At 50.1% G+C, this 12,494-nt stretch overlaps 2 protein-coding genes across 3 annotated transcripts in view; one reads left to right on the top strand and one right to left on the bottom strand.

Annotated features, from left to right (window-relative positions):
• STK4 (serine/threonine kinase 4) overlaps positions 1–4,764 on the top strand; it is an 89,659-nt gene extending 84,895 nt beyond the window's left edge. For both annotated transcript variants that reach the window (XM_024746898.1, XM_024746897.1), the window contains one exon: positions 461–4,764. In XM_024746898.1, coding sequence (XP_024602666.1) covers positions 461–619 — 159 coding nt within the window. In that variant the 3' untranslated portion in view covers positions 620–4,764. The remainder of the gene's footprint in view (positions 1–460) is intronic.
• A 4,120-nt stretch (positions 4,765–8,884) lies between these two features.
• Positions 8,885–12,494, bottom strand: part of KCNS1 (potassium voltage-gated channel modifier subfamily S member 1) — a 13,256-nt gene continuing 9,646 nt past the window's right edge. Inside the window, exons 5-6 of the mRNA XM_024746804.1 lie at positions 11,611–12,494; positions 8,885–9,355 (exon numbers count right to left, since the gene is read on the bottom strand). The exon at positions 11,611–12,494 is cut by the window's right edge and continues 14 nt beyond it. Of these exons, the coding sequence (XP_024602572.1) occupies positions 8,885–9,355; positions 11,611–12,494 (1,355 nt within the window). The remainder of the gene's footprint in view (positions 9,356–11,610) is intronic.

The raw sequence follows: 12,494 nt of genomic DNA, 5'->3' as shown, positions 1-12,494 counted from the left end.
GATCCTCCGCGAGCATCTGTCCTCCCTGGTGTAGGGTCCCGAAGGAGACATGGCCACCGTGCAGATGCCCACGTCACGGGTAGGACGAGAGCCAGGAGGCAATCATTATGCTGCATATACCAAGTTACTCTTACTTTAGTGCCCTAACAATGAATCCAATGTAATTAATTTACAAGAGAGGGGCGATGGAAGTCTCATTCATTAAGTTCCTGGTCAAGGAACAGTAAATCAAAGAGATTAACACTTAGAGCTCTTCCCAGGGGAATTCCTCGGCGGTCTAATGGTTGGGACTCTGCACTTTCACCGCTGAGGGCGCGAGTTCAATCCCTGATCAGGGAAGTATGATCCCACAAGCCGCATGGCACGGCCAAAAAAAAAAAGGACTCTTCCTGGGATAAGTTGTCTCAAAAAGCCACTGACCTGGATCTTGTCATGACTATACTTTGTACCTCTCTTGTAGCTGAAGAGTTGGACGGTAGAGGACCTTCAGAAGAGGCTCTTGGCCCTGGACCCCATGATGGAGCAGGAGATTGAAGAGATCCGGCAGAAGTACCAGTCGAAGCGGCAGCCCATCCTTGATGCCATTGAGGCCAAGAAGCGGCGGCAGCAAAACTTCTGAGGGAGGCCAGGCCGGCAGGGCCCCAGGCCGACGGTGAACTCCGGCTCGCTCGCCCCTCCAGCTGCCTCCGTCATCTCTCCAGCCCCTCTGTGAACTCAGGAACGTGCGCCAGTGGCCAGGGCTGCCGTGCCGGTCAGCGCGCCGCCCTGATGTGTGTATTTAAACTGGGCAGTTATATCATTTCAGAGGATTCACGTGGGTGCTTTGAAACTCAGAGTTTTCAACCCCAGAAACAGAGACTCCTAGTTGAGTGAGAGCTGGGAAAGTGTCCCATTGTCTTTTGTTTTTCTTCTCCCAGTAGCTTTCAGTGGTTCTTTCTGGAAGACTTTAAAATATATATATAAATATGCATATATATATAAATTATAACTAGATTCCCCACATGGCGTGGTGGCATCTCTGTATAGGTACAGTTTTAAACAGTTGCCTCTTTTCTGTAAGATTATGGTACTATGGGACATGAGGGCAGAGAACACCAGGAGACTGCTGGGGGCACTCCACCCCCTGGAGCCAACCCCACCCTTTTGCAGGGCTGCACTGACAGATTAGGTTGGGGCCTATTCCTTTACCACGTTTTCAGCCTTGTGCAGGCCATCCCTGGCTTCTGGAGCTATCAGTGGTGCCCAAGGGAAAGCCTTGAGCACTGGTGTTTACTTTCTGAGTCCCAGGAGAAGCCTGGCACGCTCCTTGCAAGACTGGCCTTTGCAGTTTCAACGCCTTTCATCCATCTCCACTCTCCCAACTGCCTAGAGTCACAGCAAAGACACTGCCCAGTGCCTTAAGAGGAGACGTGATCCAGCAAGGGGACAGGCCTGCCAGGAACTCCTAGCAAAGTGGAGCTGTGCTCAGTCTGCAAAAGGGAAAAGGTTTTTGAAGTTCTCATCATCCATGTGAAGATTACACACATGGCATTTTGCTCCACATTCCTTACAGACAGGGGTAGAGGGCATTGCTTTTGAGACCCACATTTAAACATGTGACTGTTTTCTTTTTCATTTTACTGCTACGGGGTCTGGAAAGGGTAAATGAATATCAGACTAAGATTTGTTCTCCAGGAGACTCAACCCAGACCCGTAAAATGCCAGAGCTGGAAGGGACCATAGACATCATCTGGTCTAACAGAGGCTTAGAGAGGAGAAGTGACATGGCCCAAATCACAAAGCAAATTAAAGTAAGAGCTGGAATTGGACTTTGGGGCTCCTCACTCCTGTTTCACTGAACCAAGCAGCCCCTTCTTGGAGGGAAGACACTTGTGTCAGTTTTGGTGAAGTTGTTTCAGGGAATCCTGCTAATGGACACTTGCTCTTGCTTTGTCTCTTCAGTAGGGGACTAGCTGTGAAGAGATTCCCAAGGGGAGCCAGATCGTTCAGTTTCAGCCATTCCATGAGCTCCACAGCATCTGCCGGACAGCAGACAGGCATCACGCGGGCAGATGTAGGGCCTAAAACAGATCAGAGGGCTTTGCAACAGACAACACTGAGCCATCCCTCTGGAGCCTTGGTTCAAGGCCACATGTCACTTAGTCACACAGCCAAGAGCAGACAGTTGGGAAAGACAACTGTCTTTTTGTTTTCTAGTACCTCTCCGCCTCAGATAGGGGAGCTATGACTAGGTTGCACCTAAGGATACTGTAATTTGATTCCATTATTGCTTTTGCTACCCAAACCTGGGGATCAGTGGAGAGTCAGGGAATGTTCCTCTTCTGTGGCTGGATTCTGTTCTTTACAATTACAGCAAGTTTTTTAAAATGCAAGAGGCTGTTGTCGGTCTGCAGGGCTTGGCCAGCTAAGCAGCCTTGTGGCAGGTACAGACAACAGAGGACAATTCGAGGATCCCGCTACAATAATAAACGGCAGCTAGCGATCGTGACCACTTATTATACGCCAGGCACTGCGCTACGTAGGTAGGCTCTTTGTGGCAGCTCCAAACTTCCCAATAACTCTGTGAATTAAGTGCTTTATCTCCATTTCATAGATGAAGAAACAGGTTCAGAGAGAAAAAAGTTCTTTCCCAAAGTGGTACAGGTAGTAAGTGGTAGAATCAGGATTCATAGCATCACCATGTGGGACCAGTATTTACAGGGAAAAGGAAAGTCCCAAGTCGTCTTTTTTTTTTTTTTTAATTTTATTCAAGTATAGTTGATTTACGATGTGTTAATTTCTGCTGTACAGCAAAGCGATTCAGTTATACATATATATACATTTTTTTTCACATTCTCTTCCATTATGGTTTATCACAGGATATTGAATATAGTTCCCTGTTTATCCAACAAGTCTTTGCAAAAATGAAATGACCACTTTTCTTGCACAGACTAAAAAACTCTAGCTGGCATTCTCAGGTTGGGAAACCACTGAATTAGTCAAGTCTGACAGCCAAGTGAGTTCTAAAACCCAAAGTATGGAGCATGAGTTTTCCGACACCATCTGCTGTGCTAATTAACGGTCCTGCCTCAGTCTCTCTCTCTTTCTCTCTCTTTTTTTTAAAGGATTTTGCACTTGGCCAGACAAGAGGGGAATGCCCATTATTCTCCCTTCCTAAGCTAGAGCCAAGTAAAAGAAGGTTCAGTTTTCCCCCATAAATATTCTTGGGAGATGAATCTCTATCTGAGGTTTATTTTGTTTCAAGCATGTGTGCATCCAGCATGCTGGTCCAGCAAAGTACATTGCTTTCCAGTCTAGCTAGGCAGAGCCCTTTGGCCAAAAGTCAGTTTATTTTGGATGAGATGGATTTCCTGACAAGGTGTGTTTGTTTTCTTGGGACAGGAAGGCAGAGAAGCAAATCCTAGTCATTTTTTCCCTTGAATACTAAATTCAGGATAGGTCAGCTGGCTTCCATTGAGCCCTGCGTGTCAGTCATTGCTTGAGCATTTGTGACTCAAGCTTCCAGGGGACTCGGGGCCTCTCACTTGTTCTCTCCTAGGAAACAATGACCCAGACCTAACTGTGTCTTTTAAAAATCTCAGATTCTCCAGGAATATCTTTATTGCTTCCTCACCAGTAATTTTGAAGCAAATTTCCATTTTTCTTTTCCCTTGTCCCTTCTCCCAACCACCAATTGGATGGACGGATGGATTGGTGGATGAATGTTTGGCTTGATGGATACATGGTTAAATAGATAGATAGACAGACACACAGACAGACCCAATACTCCAAAGCAACTTAAGAACTATAGCCTTGACTCCTCCAGACTGTAGGTTCTGATCCAGGAAACATTTATTTAGCACCTGCTGCCAGAGATGTATTATTTATACCATTTAAAATTCAGTTGTGCTTACCAATAACAGGAATGAGAGAGGTGACATCATTACAGATCCTACAGATATTAAAAGGCTAATGACAACTTTATGAATGACTTTATGCTAATAAATAAGATGGACAAATTCCTTGAAAGATACAAAGTACGTACCATACCCCACTCAAGAAGAAGTGGATGATCTGAATAACCCTTTATCTATGAAAACTTAATGGCTCTGGGTGATACACGTATTACTGTCCTCATTTGACAGATAAGGAAACCGAGGCTCAAGAGAGGTAGAGTCTGTTGCTCAAGGTCAGGTAGCTAGAATATGGCAGAGCCAGAATTCAAATCCAGGTCTTCTGATCCTCATTCCAGTGCCCTTTCTAGCATACCATGTTGCCTCTAAAGATTGCAGCTCCTTTTTTACCGGAAAATTGTTCCTGCCCAGTCCACATCCTCTCACCCCATCCTTTCTTAAGCACTATGTCTGTATTTTCACCAGGATTATAGTCATTGTATTTGGAATCCATGTTCTTTTTTGTGTTTGGAAAAAGAAAATCTCTTCTACCAGCTTGCACTCAGACCAACTTGGAAAAAAAAAAGCTTAAATGCTGTTGCAGACGTACAACTTAAAAATGTGAAGTTTGTAGCTTTAACTTTTTGTAACAAAAACTAGTAACACTGGCTTAAGAGCCGACTTGAAATGCTATTTTATAAAGTTTGGATGTAAATAACCAATCGAGGTCAGCAGTTTGTATATGTATGAGACATAGCTTCCTCCACTGCCTTTTTTTAAAAGAAATTGAGATGCTTCCTATGTGCTTTTATGTTAGAATTGTTGTTCTCCCCCCTTCCTCCTTCCTCCACCTTGTCACCTTTGTTTTAAATAAACTGTCATTTGGATCAGAGTCTATCCTCTTTTTAAAAACGAGAGCCTCCATCTATAGCCTGGATGATGGTATTGTGAAACTTTGTAACATCAACTCTGTGGTGTGTTTATTCTGGAATCCAAAGCCAGGGGAGAGGTAGGTGGCGTAGGAAGTAAACTTTTGTTGGACACCTACTGTGTGCCAGGCACTGAGCTGATTGTCAGGGAGTTAAAGATGAACTAGGCACAGCTCTTGCAGGCCACCTGGGGAGTCGGTTCAGCCCACAAGCATACAACATTGGAAATACTATGGTAGAAGAAAGTACACAACCTGTGGACACAGGAGGGAGCAACAATCGGTTCTGCTAGGATGTCCAAGGAAGCTTTTCTGGAGGAGGTAATACATCCTGAACTTAAAATGAGGAAGAGACGGCCAGGTGGAGAAGGGGTGAGAAGTGAGGGAGATGAGGCATCCTGGGCAGAGGGACCAGCCTATTCAAAGGGTCTGGTGTGAGAGTCTGGACATAGGATCACCTTGGCATCCTTCATCTCTGTCTGTCATTGATGAACCCAGGCCATGCACTGCCCAGCATTCAGAGGGGATCGGCTGGGTCCTGCCCATCCTTATCCAGAAACAATTCCCTAGCCTGAGCCTGGGTTCTCTTAGTCTTAAAAATTTACTCCAGGGCTTCCCTGGTGGCGCAGTGGTTGAGAGTCCGCCTGCCGATGCAGGGGACACGGGTTCGTGCCCCGGTCCGGGAAGATCCACATGCCGCGGAGCGGCTGGTCCCGTGAGCCATGGCCGCTGAGCCTGCGCGTCCGGAGCCTGTGCTCCGCAACGGGAGAGGCCACAACAGTGAGAGGCCCGCGTACCGCAAAAAAAAAAAAAAAGAAAGAAAGAAAGAGGCCCTGGGAGATGTGACACACACAGAGGAGAAGGCAACGTGACGACAAAGGCAGAGACTGGAGGGAGGAAGCCACGTGCCAGGAAATGCTAGCAGCTGACAGAAGCTAGAAGAGGCAAGGAGAGGACTCTACTCGAGCTTCTGGAGGGAATGTGGCCCTGCTCACACTTTGATTTTGGAATCTGGCCCCCAGAACTGTGAGAGAAATAAATTTCTCTTGTTTCAAGTTTGTTTCATCGCTTGTGGCAATCGGTTACAGCAGCCACAGGAAACGATACACCTTCCAATAAATTTTTTTTCTTAAGGAAGTCAGTTTCTGTTGCTTGCAAACAAAGACCTCTAACTGTAACCGTTGTTCATCATTTCACTTATTTATTCTAATGAATTACCCTTTTTGATTAACTTAGTGACCTGCTGGATTCCTATCACTTACAACCTGTGCCTAATCCAAGACTGGAACCCGAGAATGTGGATTCTGAGTCACTCCACGTATCACCCACCATCCCCAGTCACCCAGAAAGCACGCCAGGCAGCCAGCTTCACACAAGCAGAAACAGGCCCCTGGGCCGAGTCTCTCTATTTGCAGAATGGTTTTCACTGATACACGGGAGTGGGAGTGAGTTATTGCCTTTCTACCAGGGCCACACACAGCTTCACGATGGATGCAGGTCAGATGATTTTTCCCTGAGCTTTCCACACACCAGCTCTAGGGACTCAAAGTCTGGAAGCTATCTGGCTCCTTGGTGTATGTCCAGCAAGACCACAAGGGTTGTGCATGCAGCCCTTCTGGTCTCTGTGCTCCAACCTGAGCAGAGCTGGGCCTAGAAGTTAGGAGGTGAGTGTGCAGGAGGGCTGGTGTGTGTGTGTGGTGAATTCATAGGCAACCCCTTGGCTTAGCTCCAGTCTCTGCTCCAACCTGGAGACTCAGAATCCACCCACATGTAGGGGCCTACTATGTACCAGGCCCTGTGTATGCCACAAGGCCTTTGCACATGCTGTTCCCTCTGCTTGAAATGCTTCCAGGCACCCTCATTGCCTAATTAGTTATTTATCCCTATGATGAGATAGTCACTTGCTCAGGAAAGTCTTCTCTGACCTCGGTTAACGGTCCCTGCTCCCTTACACGCTTATAGTTCCCTTTACTTCATAAAGCTATTACATACTTATGGGGTTATTGAATTAAAATCCATCTCCCTCACTAGTCTGTACACTTCATGAGTATAGGAATATATATTTTGTTCCCCACTGTATCTCTGAAACCTAGTAAGCAGCTGATAAATAGGAGGCCAGGTGGGTAAAGTAAATCTGAGACGTGGCGGGGCTAACACCGTGGTGTCTGTGTGTATGAGGAGGTGGGTGGGAGGGGGACGTGGTGGGGAACTGGAGAGCCTGCGCTTCTCCCAAAGGCATTTGAATTTTTAAAAATACTGTTCAGCCAAACGAAACACGTCTGCAGGCCACACGTGAAGCCCCAGCTTATGCCTCTTCTCAAAGATATTTGTTGAATGAATGCGTAAAGAATTTACAAGGAAGTCATTTTTATTTTTATTATTTTATTTTATTTTTTTAAAGATTTTTTTGGCGGGGACCATTTTTAAACTCTTTATTGAATTTGTTACAATGTTGCTTCTGTTTTCTGTTTCGGTTTTTTGGCCACGAGGCATGTGGGATCCTAGCTCCCCGGTCAAACCCGCACCCCCTGCATTGCAAGGCAAAGTCTTAACCACTGGACCTCCAGGGAAGTCCCAGGAAGTCATTTTTAAATCCTCAAAGAGCAAGGAGGAGGAGAGAGGCAAACTGAAAGGATCTCCTTTTCGGTCTTGTCTCTGTCCTCTTAAGGACAAGGTCTCTCTATTTCCTCTTTCTCCTCAGTGCTCCACATGTAGTAGGCTGTACAAATTGGTTGATCTAGTCAACGTTTACTAAATACCTGCTCCACGCAAAGCCAGGTTCAACCAGTGTCTTCCATCTTGGAGCTCAGTGCGGTGGGACAGAGCTACAGTCTGGCAATGACATGATAGTGATGGCTGTCTCAGCCACAGTATGTGGAAAGGGCTGCAGGACTTTCTCAGCAAATAGAGAGAGGATTCAGCAGGTGAGTATAAAACATGTGGCCCCAGCAAGGATGAGAGGGCTGGACCTGGCCACAAGGGACAGGAGGCTCAAGCATTTGCCCGGATGGTGACCCAAGGTAGGGCTGGAAGTCTGCATCATGGGCAGAAGGGAAGTGCCAAGATCAGCCTGGGGGGATCTAGGGAAGGGGGGACAGGTGTCGATGCACGGAAGCTCCTTGCCACCAACACTTCAGAGCTGAGCTGGCTTTAAATCAGTGCTCCATTTGGCTTTCATCTCCCTCTGGAGCACAGATTGTGACCATCTAATAGATGGGCTGAAATGTGGAAATGGAGTAGGTCCTAGCATAGCTGGTCTAGACCTCAGGCCTCAGGCCAGGGGCCCTTCAGATTTTCTGTATCTTAAGCCAGCCCTGGGAGGAAGCTTCAGGACTATTGTTTAGCAAGTCTTGCCCATCCACTAAGGGGGCAGCCTCCTACCTAGTCCTTCCTTTAAGACCTCATCTTTGAAAGCTGACTCCTGTTGGAAGCTCCTGGAAAAGAACCACAGCTGAGGTCCAGGAGCCTACATCTGAATCCCCTGCCTGGTCCTTTCCCTAGCTCTAACAGAAGGTTCTAACTCTATGAACCAACTCTGGGGGTTCCACGAACCCCCTACAACCACATGCAAATTTTGTGAGGGCAGAAGAAAGACCAGCGGAAGGAACATTGCCTCGGCAGAGACCAACGAGCTGGGATTCCAACCCTGGCTCCACCACTTCTAGTTGTGCGACATCTGGGCAAGTCATTGTGCTTCTCTGAGCCTGTTTCCTCATCTGTGAAATGGGGACGATTCCCATCCTCCAACAGAGGGCCAATGTGACACGGCTAACAGACAGAAGGTGCTCAGGAATTGTTAGCGTCCTTTTGACTTTCCCTCTTTGTCTCATGCCTGCATCGTGGGTGGCTTGGAGGTTCATCTAGAAAGGTCTCTGGGGTGCTCCCCAGGCTCACAGAATCTAGGGTAACACTATGCTGGTCTGCGCCCTTGGAGGAAAGGACCCGGCCTCCAGGTGTCATTCTGAAGCCAGAGTGAGTGATACTGAGAGGCCATGCCACCAGGAAGAACTTAAGCAGGGGAGGAATCTCTGCTCTGTTTCAGCTCACTGCACGGGTGTGGGAAGGGGGGCACGGAGCCCTGGTTTTAATAAACCTGAGAGTTTGGAGGCCCACTAATGGACTGAGCCTCCAGGTCTTCAGATCTTCCCTCCTGGGAGGTCTCTCGGGAAGTCTCCAGAGACGCCTCCGACACTCCGTCAACGCTACTCAGCAAGTCCTCAAACTCCCAGTGGTCACTGTTGCGCACGGCAGCCTCCAGGGCCTTCTGGCGTCGGTAGAAGTGGGAGAACTTGTTGAAGATGATGGTGATGGGGAGCGCCACCACCAGGATGCCCCCGAGGATGCAGCCCGACGCTGCCAGCTTGCCGGCCACTGTCACCGGCACCACATCCCCATAGCCCACGGTGGTCATGCTCACCGTGCCCCACCACCAGCAGGCCGGGATGGTGTCAAAGCCCACATCCTCCTCCTTCTCGGCTGTGTAGGCCACGCAGGAGAACACAGACACACCCACGGCCAGGTACAGCAGCAAGATACCCACCTCACGGTAGCTGTGCTGGAAGAGAATGCAGGAAGTCAGAGTTGGTGAACTTACAGACCCGGCATTGGGCATATGGGGAAACTGAGGCCCAGAGACTAGAAGGGGCAGGTCCAAAGTCACAGAGCAAAGTGGAGCTGGTGCCAACACCCAGGCGCCCTGCCCGCACACTAAGGTCGTTCAACTACGGTAGCCAGCAAATCGCCCTGAGACTGAACACAGGCCTGATTTCTGTTGTCCAAAGTGCCTGCCTGCTAAACCATGGCTGTTTCTTCTAATGCAGGGGCCACTGGCGGTGCCAGCCAGTTAATGGCAAGCTGGTGATTTTTACACTGTTGCAGAACCACAGTTTATATGCCACAATGTAAAGAGTTGGTTTCATGTCCTTTTGACTGGTCTATCCCATTTCTGATAAGTACAAAACTATTTTCTGCCTCTCAAGGAAGCTGAGAGGATATATAAGTTCCCTGGACCACCCACTGAATGCACTTGCCTATGGGTATGTATATTTGTTCTGCCCCCAAGGCCAAGCCTTATGGCACTGATTCTCGAATAGGGCAGTTCTGTCCCCCAAGGGACACGTGGCAATGTCTAGAGACATTTTTGGTCATCACAGCTGGGAGAGGTGTGCTACTGGCATCTAGTGGGTAGAGGCCAGAGACGCTGCTAATCACCCTACAATGCACAGGACAGCACCCCGCAACCCAACAAAGAATTATCTGGCCCCAAATGTCAGTAGTGCTGAGGCTGAGAACCCCTAGTCTGGAACAGGGCCTCCCAAACTATAAGGTGCAGAGAAATCATGTAGGGGGAACTAACTGAATAGGTCTGTGGTAGGGCCACAGATTTTGCAAACTCCCAGGTAATTAGAAAGCTGCTGCTGGCCAGGGGCCTGGCTTTGAGTAGCAAGGCTCTCATCCGAAGTCTTACACCCGTGCCGTGGACGCTGCAGCTTTGATCAGCACTCTTCTTCCCTGCAGAAAAAGCTAGCAGCATCAGGCTCTGGCTTCCTGCATGGTGGAGGCAAGGCAGAGTTCTAGGGCGGACTGTCCCTGGAGAAACGCTCAGTTCAGGGGTCTGGCTAATGGAATTCCCTCCACCTGCCCTAGCAGTCTGCCCAGGTCACCCTGCCTGCACCCAGCATCCTGGCTGTCCTGCCGTGAGAGCATGCAAACGGCTTTCCTAAGCCACGGGTGGAAGGGGTCTTCCAGCACCTTTTAGGGATTCTTAACAGGGCTGCATGGAGCTTTAGGAGAAAGCGGTGCTAGGGTCAGGGCCAGGTGGATGCTTCTCTGGCCTGTACCACTTATTTGCTGAGGAACCTCTGACAAGTCCTGCCACCTCTTGGAGCCTCAGTTTCCACATCTGCAAAGTAGTCACAAAAATACTTGCCCCTGTTTAAACCTCTCACAGGATCCCCTATTCCCACGGGAAAAAGTCCAAAATTGCAGGCCAAGAGTTGACGAGCCTTCAGTGCCCTGTGCCCCACTCACCTCTCCAACCTCCTCAGTGGGCACACCCTTCCCTCCATGTCCCCCTCCCAGCATCATCCTTTTCCCTCTCCAGGCCTTCTTCCAAGCTGTTCACGTTGCCTCCCTCCCAAAAACCAGGCTAATTTCACCCCCTTGAGGGTAAGCTTGCCAGGGCAGTGATTCACCCCCAGTGCAGGCCCTGACACGGGGCGGGTGCTCAACAAATTGCAACCAGACTTTAAAAAGGCAACCCTCCAACCTCAGCTTCTTCATCTACGGGAAGGGAATAAATAATAGCATGTTCCTGAGGAAGCTGTCCTGAGGATGAAATCGATGATGGATATGAAATGGGCACAGAGTTAGCAGTCAGTAAGTGTTAGCTCTGGGGCTATGGCTAGACTTAGCCTATGAAGGGTGACCTAGGATACCCGTGCGCCCTGATGATGCCAGCACGGAGGCTCAGCAGAGAAGCCAGTGAGCATCCTGCTTGGCATATTTTTGTGATGTTTGACAGATAGATCCAAAGTAACCTTGGTCTTGTTTTTGTTATTGTTGTTTGTTTTTGTCTTTTGGTTTGGTTTTGGAAAGAAAGACAAGCAAAGCTCTGCCTCGGTTTTCCGTTTCTCTCCTGGGAAACAGGTAACAGAAAGACCCTTCTTACAGGGCTATTGGGAAGGTAGGACTGGATGTGAAATGCACACCTTGTGTCTAGCCCCGTGTGTCTGGACACCACAGGCTTGGAAGTTCCCCTGCTAACCTGCCCCATGGTTACACCCGCCTCCCCGAAACCCCTAACCCTACCTTGAGCGTTGCACCCAGCGAGCGCAGCCCAGTGGAGTGGCGCGCCAACTTGAGCACGCGAAAAATGCGCATGAGACGGAACACCTGCACCACCTTGCCCAGGTCGCCCAGCTCCTCGCCACCCGCTCCGCCCCGGTCTCGGAGTGCCACGCCAGCCAGCAGCGTGAGATAGAAGGGCAGCACGGACACGATGTCGATGAGGTTGAGCGGGTGGCAGAAGAAGTTGCGCGTGCTGGGCGCTAGCAGGAGGCGCGACGACACCTCGAAGCTGAACCAGGCGATGCAGAAGTACTCGAGGTGCCGCAGCACCGGGTCGTCGCGCAAGCCTTCCGCCCTGCGGCCCGCGGCCACCGCGGCCACGGCGGCCGCTGCCTCGCGGGCCTGGTACTCGGGCAGGCTGTGAATGCACATGGCGGCGATGGAGGCGAGCACCACGCCGATGGAGACGCAGCTGAAGAGCTTGCTGGGCAGCGAGTAGCCCGGGTTCTCCATGGTGAGCCAGAGGCGGCGGCGCAGGCGGCCGCAGCGCACCGCCCGGTAGTGCGCCAGCTCTCGCTGCACGTCAGAGATCTCTTCGGGGCACGGGCCCACGCTGCTCAGCGTGTCGCTGTCCTCGTCCCAGACGCGCGGTCGTGCCACGCGCCGCTCTAGGTAGCGCGCACGGCAGCACGTGGCCAGCGCGCTCTCGCCCAGGCCCCAGTAGTCGGCCTCCTGGCCGAAGGCGAAGACGCACTGCTCGTCGAGCACGTGCAGGCGGCCGGTGCGGTAGAAGTGCAGCAGGCTCAGGAAGAAGCCCGGGTGCCGATCGAAGTAGAACTCGCGCGCCGCCGCATCGTAGTCGTCGCACAGGCGTCGCGCCTGCTCCTCCGACGCCGCGGCCTGCA

This window comes from Neophocaena asiaeorientalis, unplaced genomic scaffold (assembly GCF_003031525.2).
Source record: "Neophocaena asiaeorientalis asiaeorientalis breed wild unplaced genomic scaffold, Neophocaena_asiaeorientalis_V1.1 scaffold132, whole genome shotgun sequence".
Classification (NCBI taxonomy): Eukaryota; Metazoa; Chordata; class Mammalia; order Artiodactyla; family Phocoenidae; genus Neophocaena; species Neophocaena asiaeorientalis.
Note: the sequence above shows the minus strand (reverse complement) of the source record. Positions and strands in the feature narration are given on the sequence as shown.